Source organism: Mixophyes fleayi, chromosome 4 (genome assembly GCF_038048845.1).
Source record: "Mixophyes fleayi isolate aMixFle1 chromosome 4, aMixFle1.hap1, whole genome shotgun sequence".
Classification (NCBI taxonomy): Eukaryota; Metazoa; Chordata; class Amphibia; order Anura; family Limnodynastidae; genus Mixophyes; species Mixophyes fleayi.
The window spans coordinates 24,216,873-24,228,964 of record NC_134405.1 but is presented as its reverse complement, the minus strand read 5'-3'; the positions used below and the strand labels follow the sequence as shown (position 1 = coordinate 24,228,964).

At 35.5% G+C, this 12,092-nt stretch overlaps 1 protein-coding gene across 2 annotated transcripts in view; it reads left to right on the top strand.

Moving 5' to 3' along the window:
- The window catches only part of LOC142151116 (sialic acid-binding Ig-like lectin 12), a 37,694-nt gene extending 26,649 nt beyond the window's left edge, over positions 1-11,045 (top strand). Inside the window, exons 4-8 of one of the 2 annotated variants that reach the window (XM_075206447.1) lie at positions 2,800-2,898; positions 6,842-6,869; positions 7,933-7,988; positions 8,072-8,118; positions 10,546-11,045. In XM_075206447.1, coding sequence (XP_075062548.1) covers positions 2,800-2,898; positions 6,842-6,869; positions 7,933-7,988; positions 8,072-8,118; positions 10,546-10,677 — 362 coding nt within the window. In that variant the 3' untranslated portion in view covers positions 10,678-11,045. The remainder of the gene's footprint in view (positions 1-2,799; positions 2,899-6,841; positions 6,870-7,932; positions 7,989-8,071; positions 8,119-10,545) is intronic. The other variant, XR_012691147.1, reaches the window with a different exon arrangement.
- The last annotated feature ends 1,047 nt before the right edge of the window (positions 11,046-12,092 follow it).

Genomic DNA, 12,092 nt, shown 5'->3' with positions numbered 1-12,092 from the left:
TGTCTAAGAAGCGTCTGCGGCGGTGCTGTATACAATACAGCACCGCCGCGGACGCTTCTTTGACAGCGCCGCGGCTACTGTATAGGACAGTGGCCACTTAGTTAGCGCAGGGAGGGGTTTCTAGAGACTCAGAAACCCCCCCTGCGTGCACCACTGCCAATGATGGTTCTTTGCTTACTAGGCATCTGTGCTCTGTTTAATGTTCCAGTGCTTGTGTTTTACCATTCTATTTGACTGCAGCCTGCCCCATCCACTGGTAGTTACTGACTACTCTTTTCGCCAGCCCTGACCACTGTTAGTTCTAATTTACATGTCTGCCGCTCGTTATTACCATTTTTCCTGACTACAGAAGGTGTTAACCTCTGCTTGATACTATGCTTCCTTTAAGCTGCCATCCCGACTTTGGCTAGTTTAGGTTACCATGTTCTTAGTTGCCTGCCCTGTTTATACATTGAATACCTTTGTCACAAGTGTATTCCGCTTTCCCATCTTGTAGAATTACTGTTAATTCTAGAATTGTATACCACTGCCACAAGTGTATTCTACTTTTAACACTTTGTAGATTGCTGTTTGTTTTGAGAGTTAGTCTCCTATATATCTGTGGTTGCTTCAGAACAGCAAAGAACTTATACCTTTATACTCAACACCTGGAAGCAAGTGAGTCCCGGTGAGCACATAGTGATCTGTGGGACATAAGGGATTCTGTAGGTGAACATTGGACTGTGGTTCTATAGGTTTTTAAGGATACTGGTGGAAAACTAGAGCACCATACTATTATGGAAAAGTTTTGAATGTTTTTTTTTGCAAAATTCAAATATATTTCATCATTTGCACTGTCAAGATCCAGTTTGAAACTTACATCCACATAATAATTAGTCATATTTGCTGATGAAATGTCACCATGCTGACACTAGTCAAATTATTTTTTGCAATGTTTTTCAGAATTCCGTTACTCAGAATCCCTTAAAATAATTTACATGTCAGAAGTCATGCTCTGGTTCATAATGTTCTAATTTTCTGTCTCTGATGTTGTTCCCATTTTAAAGACCACATCTGCTTTCCAGCAGTCTTGTGGTAATGACCTGGATATGAGAAAACATCTAAGCAATAGTGGTCTATCAACTAAAGGAACTTAGTTTTACTTTTTTCTTTAACCCACATCAGTGGATGGAGACAAGTGCTGAAACTCAATCCTCTTTAGACATATCTACCTGTTTGCTTGTATTAGACAAGTAAAATTTAATGGAGTGCATAGTGTGTTGTTACACACCCTATTACTTGGTATGAACAGAAAAACAAACTTAAAACATCAGCTCTCTCATTGTCTTCTACAGTTTTTTTCTACTTTATCATTTAGTGGAAAACTATTAGTTTTATGTTTCTTGCTGTTTATGTACTTTTTGGCATTCACTTGCCATCTTAGCAATGCGTTTTTCAGCTACAGTCTTTGCTAACCTGATTTACTTGTTACATATTTTACTACATATATGTATTTCAATGATGAACATTCAGTTCCTTTAGTTGTAATGGTTTATATGCTCTTTTATAACGTTTTATGTTACCATGTTGGGATCACCATGGCTTTTGCTTTAATAATCTCCACTTGTTGAAATATGCTGCTTTGCAGAAGTCCTTTAATAGCCTTAATACAATGATTGTATATTTGTATATTTCTATCACATGTCCCCTGTCCCATCCCTCCTTTAAAGATTACATGTTAGGCGTTTTACCTCTTTCCTGATATCTTTTGTATTCTATTAATAGATTCCAGTTTCTTAATGTGTTTTTGGAGACATGACCCTCATAACTATTAACAATACTCACTGGGGTATTACAATGTATTTCATGTAATGTATTCATACTGAAATACAGTTTCAGATAGTATGACATAGGGTTTTTTGGGATTTGGAGAGGGGATGTAGATATACGGCTTGATAAAGAGGGGAACACAAGTGTAAGCGTAACTTGCGATTGAAAATGTTGCATGCACGTGTATGCGAATGTAGGCCGCGTTCAGAGTTTAAGATGTATCCAGATCTGAATGAGTAGCAGAAGCGTCCACTTGACAACAGACTCACTACTTAGACATTAACGTCCGACTTGCTAATATGTACAAAAACGTTTTATTTTATATGTATTGTATATGTATTATGAACACAATTACAATAAAACATAATTTAAACTTGAATAGCTTTGTTAATACCGAAGAAACAACTTCCCTACATGCGTACAAAAATGTATTTATTTTTTTATCTAATACGCTCAACAAATCCTAACCTCTGGCCAAGCTGCAGCTAAAGTCTCAATATACATCTGTAAATCATTTGCAAACCTCTAATTATGAGCAGTTTGTTAGTTCAGGTGTTCACTAAAATCATCATAATCCACAACTTACACCTGCCTGTGAACACTCGCAATTTAGCCATCTCTGCAACTATGTCCCGGTTTTAATCCATACGTAATTGCTTGAACACGGACTTACTGTACATTGCCTTCATTATGACACCCCTTTCCTCCCTTGTCACTCCTCTTGAATTGTCAGTGCTAAAACTTGCTGTTCTGAATAGCCGCATTCGTGTACATTCATTTCGTGAGCATGAAAAATGCAAAGCTACGCTACAGGAATGGGCATACATCAGGCCCGTAATATCTATCCTAGGTAGCTGGAAACATATTTCTTGGAATCAGTAAGGGTGTATAGTTAGCTTGAGGGGATGGCCGCATTTTATCACTCTTTCCATCTATATACATACAGTATCTGTTCATACAGCTGTACTGATTATTTTTATTGTTTTGCAGCTGAGGATACAAGCCAGACAACATTGATCATTGCTTCAGCTGTTGTCCTGCTCCTTGTGATCATTCTGTGTGTTATATTCATTGTCCTGAAGAAAAAAGGTGAGTCAGTGCAATAAGGGGAAGAAAGTAAAGAAGGAACGAATAACATTTTGACATTGTTGAGTATGTCCTTCCACTTTGTCACAATGGCATAGAGAGAAGGGAGTCGTAATCCTGCCCTCCCTCTTGCACTGCGGCACACACAGAAGGGATTTTTGAGTCTCCCTTTGCCCTGCAGTGTTATTTTTTATGATATGATATAATACAGTAGGATATTTTATATTACCAGACCCAACGATTGAAAATTACAGATGCTCTTTTACTTTAGAACGTATTAAATATATATTTAATCATAAGTATTTAATTGTTCGAAACAGTTTTATTTGCAGCGATGTGGAACTGCAATGGGGACATTATGTCATCTGTTTTGTTAACTTCTGTACGGGAGGTCGGGATAAGGATAGCATACATATAAAAATATCCCCTTTGCTCCCAGATAAAAGTGCACCAAAGGTACATAAATTACATTATTGCTATCTGAAGCTGTACAGGTTGACTTTGATGAGTTTTATTAATTAAAAATATGTTTTCTTTCTAAATTTTTATTCAAGCTTGAGTATATATTTAGTTTTTTTTAACAAGCTAGAACAAGCTATTCTGTACTTGGCTAATTTTAAAGAAAGAGTTTATCCAATAGATATTTTAGAAAAGAGTTTGGAGAAATGTGTTGGCATACAATACGTTTAGAAAAGAGGCCAACAAATGGCACATTTTAATAAGTCCACCAAGAAATTTTAAACATTTTATTTTGATTGCCATCTTTTAAAATTGCATTATATTCTGAGAACACATTTCTCTGCTTTTAGAAAGGTGGAAACTCTAAAAAATGATTTTAATACATTTTACTACTCAGAATATATGTTTGACTAATATTGTGGGCTCTTACTCTTGTAATTATTGCTTAGTTTGTAAACTCTGCAATAAAGTAAATGAACATTTTAATATTCATAATAACACGTTAACTAGATCAATATGAGGCTTAATTAATTAATTGTCAAACATCTTTTATTATTAATTTAATTGATTGTAAATGTGGAACAAATTATGTAGGTAAGAAAAAGAGAACCCTTAAGCTAAGAGTACTAGAACATGGTAGGGAAATAAAATATTAAGTTAAAATTTAAGATTGTTTTAAATTTACAGTCAGACAAGTTTCACAACATGAAACTTAATGCATAATCAGTTTAAATACATTCAGCCAAATTTATCTTAATAAAGGATTTTATATTAATCCTTTATTTTAACTAATTATCTAGTTTTTCCTCTTGCTACCCACTAGAATGCAAAATACTTTTTTTATTTTTATTTATTTTTATTATGTACAAGTGTTTTTTGTCAGGTGTGTGCATTGAATAATCATCCGATGTATGTGTATAATATTATTTGGATATGTATTTTTCTTATTTTGTTTTTAAATAATTTTGAATACATTTATTCTTTTTTAATTTTCTAGATATAATACAAATTATATGAACTAAATGTCACTAAAAACATTCACAATTTAGCTTTTAATTATATTAATTGGGGACTACCCATCAAGTTTGTAGTCATAATCTATTGACTCAAAGAGTTTTGATAATGCTCTATTAGTCTTTTAGTTAAATCTAATATGTTTCTAAATTAAAAGTAAGTGATATCTATCCATGTACTTTTTTGGATGTATTTCTGCTACGACCCATCACAAATGTTATCACTTCTGTTTTAAAATGGCCATATCTTAAATAATATGTGGACTGTCAATCTTATATATAGGTGAAAGTTGTAATTTGTGATAAAAATATTATTGATGTATCCAAAAGTGAATGAACTACTCTATATAATATTTGTACTTTACTGTATCGGACTCTGAGTAATACTGTGTTATGATGACAGATGTCAATCAAATACAATAGTATCACCCTCTGTTTTCCTATTGGCTGCTCGTCTGTTAAATAATTGGCTAAATACACATCAAGCCTCCCCCCTGTGAACTCCTGAAACACTTTAGTAATGGTTTGATGTGTTTAGACCAAGGCTTGAAGAATCTCCATAATAAGGCAAATATCCACCACTCTACTTCCTAATATTATTGCTGAGAGTGGTATCGTGGGTGCCTCTATGGGAGTTTCACTCCAATGCAGACTCGGTCACCCAGACAGCACTGTTTTTGTACTTTAACGTACTTTTTATTTTATTTTTTCATTTTTTTTATGAATACACAATAGTGCATGTGAAGATATGTGGTTCCAAAATCACTCAGACACTGTATTAGAGGAAAAATAGAAAGATTATTTATTCTGCAGAACAGAATTAAATACTGCACGACCCCATAACTATAGCAGCTCCAACAAGTGAGGAAATCAGTTCAAATAAAAATAGTGAGATATGTTCCACAGCGCATCACCTCTTGGCCAAAAGTTAGTCACACATGTGTCCAGCTCCCAGGGTAGTCTCTTTTACCACCTCCTAATCCCACCTTGGAAATTGCCTGTCCAGAGGGGTTGCAAAAGGTCACGATTGGGGGGCTGCTTACACTATCCAGCCCCCTCCCCTACCTCCCCAGGTGTCTTCCCTAGGTGACCCCTGCTGGGTCCAGCTCCTGGCTGGCTGTAGAGCTCACTAGTGGACAATAGGGAGCAAACAGAAGTAACAATGATAGCTTAATTCACTCAACTCCTGAGTGTTCCATGTGGAGGTGGCATTTAACCCCTGAAGTACTTTTCCAAGGAGATGTTATAATTACATAACTGATACTTCCTAATAACAACATGGCTAAAAAGTACAGTTCAGGTATGGATTAGATTAAGAGGTTGTAACACCATACACCATGCCCCTTGATTTACAGTGCACTATTTGGTGCCCCCTTTTATTTTTGATTCATGTAGATTCCACACCTACGAAGTACAGGTATTCTAAGGGGTGGCTGCAGGTATAAACCTGACTTTCTAACGTTACCTAATTGGCAAAGTTGACCTTCATTGAGACTTTGATCTGCTTGATTTGAGTTTATGCTGCTCTATCTGACTTATAATATATTGCAATTGGTGTTATTCTCCAGATCTGTTCTCATTTTGGATACACAAGCAACTGTATTGCTTCCCTATTTCTCTATGTTTGCTTGTGTCATTGTGTTATTTTGCTGTTTGATTGTGTGAGGAATATATAGAACAATGCACACTCTTCTGTAAAATATATGGATATTAGAGGTCATTGCTGTGACCATTTAAAAGCACAAGGCCACCAAGCTTCTGCACAGGCCAAAAGACACCAAAACAGGACTGATTCTGTGTCTGGTGTGACCATCCTGGTGATGCTGTAGGTGTATTTTAAACACAGTGTATAAAAACATGTAAATCATTGTCACTCTCCAGCATGGAGTGGGGTATGTCCTAATCTGTCCATCATAGAGAAAGATGTTGTTGTCTTTGTTGCCCAGTGATGTCAGAGGTTGACAAAGATAAGAATATATTTCACAGCTATTTATATAAGTATAATATTACATTACTTATGTACTATATATCATAAAGCGCTGCGGAATTAGTGGCACTATATAAATAAATGGTGGTGATGATGATGATGATGATATAAGAAGGAGATCATTTAAAATACAGAAGAATTGCATTATGTCCAAGGTATCAGATTAAGCCAGTTCTTTAGGCAAATACGTGATATAAATACTGTATGAATCAGACATTTTCATGTTTAGATATAAATATCAATAGATGGGAAACAAGGGACTTTATTTTTCATTGGGATGGAGGTCTTCAAACTTTGTCAATATATATTTGAGTTATGTCATTAAAAAAGAGTATGTTGTAAATTTGAGAGGAGGCAGTAATTTGATATGTAACAGTTGTAGTTAGTAGTTAAGGAACTTTCATAATAAGAAATATCCTCAGTCTAATGAAATAATGTTCTAAATAACTTGATATTAAACTAATAATAACTAATAATTTGTTTCCAGGTATTATTTGCAGGAAAGAAACAGGAATGTGAGTATTTCTATAGTGCACAATTATCTCTTATATCACTACTTTCTGTAATACACACCGGTCTCTCTATGTCTTAACGCCACATATTTTGTAAAGGATTGAAAGCAAAACACCATAAATACAGCCAGAAGTGTAATATTATAGACAAATAATTTAGGGATATAAAGTCATTAAGAAAAAAATCAATTTCTCTTCATAATGTTATTGCCTGCAATCGAAATTACATACATCTAATTATATTTTATTTGCATATAGGAGTTGTGTATATATACCTAGCAAATGGAACGACATGCATAGGAAATATTGAGTTAAATGTTTATCTATGTGTTAGTTTAGTTTTCACTTAGGTAACAAACGTAAGCTAAGAGTATGTTTTAGTAAGACCCAGTGGCGGGAGCCCAAAGATGTATATGTGTGTAGACATAAAAGACCAACTCTAACATGTAATACAAAGAAAGACTGTTTGACCTATTGAATGTCAAGTTATTAAGAGGTCTCGACCTATTGACCAATGACCTGTAACCTTACTGTAATTAATTATATTATACTGTATAAAATCCCACACTTCGGACTGTGTGGGAGCTGTCTCATTGATGCTGTCCTGCTCACTGTATTGGCGGTACCTTTGAACTTACTTTTGTTTGTAAAAAAATTCCTTTTATTTTATTTGGAACCACACTACCGGATCAGACAACTAGTTGTTTTACCTTTTAACAACACTCACCTGAGTTTCTATATTTCTTCTTCGTTGTGTTAGACAGAACATTGTGACATTTCGGGGGAGGTGGGGAGGCTCCTCCCCCTTCCTCAGCTGCATAATAATTTTGATTGTTTACTGTTGATGAGTTTGTATGATTTTTCTTCTCACTGTCTTCATAGCGTGTTGTCTTGAATCATTTACAATGTGCATTGCAGTGCCAACAGAATAATAGGAGACTGTTGATTTAGATGCACCATCAGCTCTTAAAGTTAGGGATTTGATGGTTTACACCTTCTGCATATATAACAAATTTAATTAATTCCATATATTTACATTTACATTTTTGTCTCTGTTTCTTTCCAGGAAGAATTATAAGGCCGCCGGCATTTCTCCTAAACTCCACAGTAACTCTATGAACAGTATGTGTGAATATATGACTGCTATAAAGAGACAGTAATCACTGCGGCAATGTAATAATGTTGGTATTTTTCTTTTCACCCAGTGAACGTGCCAAATGTGGAACACAATGATATGTTATCTGGTCAAGAGGTGAGAATTACTAACATATAAAGCAGAATACGATAAGACTATGCAATCATACTAAAAGTATTTTTTTTATAGTGTCACAATTTAATAATATTACAATGAACTTTAACTAAACTGTGATAATTCAGCAATTTTACATGTAAGCCTCATGAACGTCATTTCCTTGTGCATTGCAATTATTTGCCAAGTTATACTTGATGGATTCGTTAGACACTATTTTGCAAGTTTCATTAAGTGATTCACAATTTTAAAAGACCCATTTTCACATTCATTCCATGCACCCGATTTTACTGGACTCTTTAATTGTTTCATCTATCAGGGAGAATCCTACAAGTTTTTAAGGGCGCGTTACAGTTTATTTTCATATTATATAGGACTATTTATTTTATAACATTTGTATTATATACAAAAATGGAGCATATTGAACAAAATTATTTCTGCCATTTGTTACTGTCACATATTGTAGTTAATTGCCCCCTAAATATATCCCTCAGATTCTTCTGCAACTTCTAAATATTTTCACTGTCTTGTTCTGGAAACAGACTTGCTCATTGATAATGGGTAGGAGCTTTGGGGGACTGTCAATAATATTTAGCAAACAGCTCCCAGCAGCAAATTACCCCAAGCAATGGTAACGCAACCCAGCGGAGAACAATGACCACTCATTGTTGCCTGCCTAGTCAATGGCCTTCTCAACACTAGCCACTAAATTGGTGGGGGAGTGCTGCTGAACACTAGGCACAAGACTGGGGGGTCTGTTCAACACTAGCCCTAGTATAAGGGATCTGTTCTATTCTAGTCATTAGTATAAGGGGTCTGTTCAACTCTAGTTACTAGTATAATGGGTCTGTTCTACTCTAGTCACTAGTATAATGGGTCTGTTCTATTCTAGTCACTAGAACAAGGGGTCTGTTCTACTCTAGTTACTAGTATAATGGGTCTGTTCTACTCTAGCCTCTAGTATAAGGGGTCTATTCTACTCTAGTCACTAGTATAAGGGCTTGGTTCTACTCTAGTCACTAGTATATGGGGTCTGTTCTACTCTAGTCACTAGTATAAGGGGTTTGTTCTACTCTAGTCACTAGTATAAGGGGTCTGTTCTACTCTAGTCACTAGTATAAGGGGTCTGTTCTACTCTAGTCACTAGTATAAGGGGTCTGTTCTACTCTAGTCACTAGAATGAGGGATCTGTTCTATTTTAGTCATTAGTATAAGGGGGTCTGTTCTACTCTAGTAACTATATTGGGAGATATTCTCTACACTAACCACCAAATTGAGGGTGGGGACTTTTGAACAATAGAATGGGAGGGGGGAACAGAAAAAGAGTGAACCGGTGCTCAGTCATACCTTTTAATTATGGTACTTGGACAGCGTTAATATTGTATTATATACAGTGGAAGAAGTGGGGGTGTATACATTGGTATGCCATACCGCCACTTCTCCTACTAGCTTCATTGTAAAACTATTAAATTCCATTCACTTACATTTCCATTATATTTTCCATACCGCCACTTCTACATTTCCACTTCGATCTCTGATTAAATGGATATAAAAATAGTATACAATTGTCAGTGATTATCCTTACCACTGTAAATCTGTAAATATACAGAACAAGAAAGGTATGTGATATTGGTTCATATTTTGATCAAAACATTAAATACAACATCAGGTGTTCTCATTTTTTGAAAGAACTTATGCTCACATTTGTATCACTGAAATGCAGTTAAAACCATATACATTCACATCACTAAGGAGGATAAATTGTGACAGGCTTTTAATTCACAACGAAAAATTTCCTTTACAGGCTGACTAAGCAACTAAGACAGCATTAGGCCATATTTGCAAACAACCCTAGCCACAGTAATCTGTCTACTCTAGCTACTAGATTGTCTAGCAGCTAGTTTGGGAGGCCTGCTCAATGTTAGTCGCCAGATTGGTGGGGTCTCCTCAACACTGAAGGACAAAATACAGAAGTAAACACTCTATTAAAACCACAACAAATATTTTGTGTAGCCACACACCTCAATTTTTCCGATGCACTTCCCAAACTGCTCTATGTCTCTCAAACCCTTACCTGACTCATCTTCCAAATCCCTCACAATCTGTTTTAAGGTTTGAGCAGCAATGTCTATCCATGGGTGAAATTGTGGTGGTAATCACTTTAGCACATTGAATAGTTAAATATTATGTATACGGGGTATCTAAAGGTTAGGAATCATTTCTGATGGCTCTTGGAAGTTGCACAGGAACAATGTCACATTGTGACATTCTAACACTTGTTTCGTTGGGTAAGATGTTGTACTTACGTCTGAGCTAGTAATGACAACTGTACGCGCTCTACTGTGCAGATAAATTGTGTAACAGAAAGTGTGAACTAAACAGTTGCACAGAGAGTTAATAGTATTAACTCCCTGTTTTTTTCTGTTGCAGGATTCCGGGGGGGTCGTCTATGCACATTTAAATGTGACATCACTCCAACAGGGTTCTGCCAACCAGAACAAAAAGAACAATCCAGAGAGTGACTCCCAGGTTCTATACGCAGCTATCAGACCCAACCTTTGATCAGGATCTGTATATTTATATATTTAACTGTTCATTAATACAAATGTGTCAATGGTACAATAAGAAACCGGCAAACAAATTTAGGAAACAGACAAGAAAAGCAGAACTACCCTCCTTAACTCCTATCATTAGGCAAGTCCAGCACCCAAAATTCTCCCCTATTTTATATGGTTGTACTGTTCTTGGATAACTTAAACAATGTGCAGATCTTATTTTAATCTTATTTTGAGAATATTATTATTATTATTGAAGATATGTCCTTTTTAAGATGCTTATAAACGTTGTGTATTCCCAAGCACCCATATTTTCGGTAACTTTATACCCCATCCCGATACTGTTCTTAAATACTCAATAAATACTCAATTTTTGTTTGTTTGTTTGTTTTAAGCTTTGAACCATTTAACACAACAGAACAAAGTCCCTATATATAAGCAGTATATTTGCATGGATGGAACAGTACATTTACACTCATAGGGAGGGACAGTGTAGACACACAAAAGTACAAAAGTATGAGTCACCTATTTTTACATAATTGCACCCTATGTGGGTATGTGGGGGTCATAAAAAATGTCTGCATGTTTCTATTTGCATTTCTTCACATTTTAGCACATCTCTTATGCCCAAGAAATGTGCTCTTCAAAGCTCCAGAAATTTTTCGGAACATTACACAGCTGATTTTATGCCACCGGTGCGGAGGTCATGTTATCGCAGATTTTCAGTGGGAAGCCATTGGCACTGTTGTAATAATAATTGGAATTGAAAAACGTGAAACATAATTGACATTTCCTCCACAAATTACAAAAAGAGAAACAATCAGTTAAGTGACCTAGGGTGATGGACCACACGTAAGCAGGGCAGTCGTGTTGGACCTTAATCTGTATTACACTGTCCTAGAAAGGCCTTGACCTAAAGAATGGGATGCGAAAAATGTATGTTATAAGAGTGTGCACTTAGGTATATGCTAATCAGGCCTGGATTGAATCTAAGAGTAAGTTTTGCTAGGGGACAGGGTATAGCTTAAGGCACCATTTGTGTACCCAAAGGTTAACATGACCCTTATGTCATTACTAGCTAAAGGTATTTTGTTTTTAAAAACTTCACTTTGTCTTCACAAAGTCAATAGCATTTTTTGGGGGGGAAATTTAAAGAACATTATTTCAATAATTACAAAAAATAAATTAATTTATTTTACCAGGGACTTATCAGTAAATGCTATTAGGCAAATTTATAGTCAATATCTATTCCATTAATTCATTATTAATTGGTCAATAATTAATTAATGGAAATAGATTTGAGCTTACAGTCTAAATTCTCTACAGCACATACACTTTACTAGTATGTTTTTGGACATGCAAACACAGGGAGAACATATAAAACTCACACAGATAGAGCCATGGTAATAATTGAACCCACGA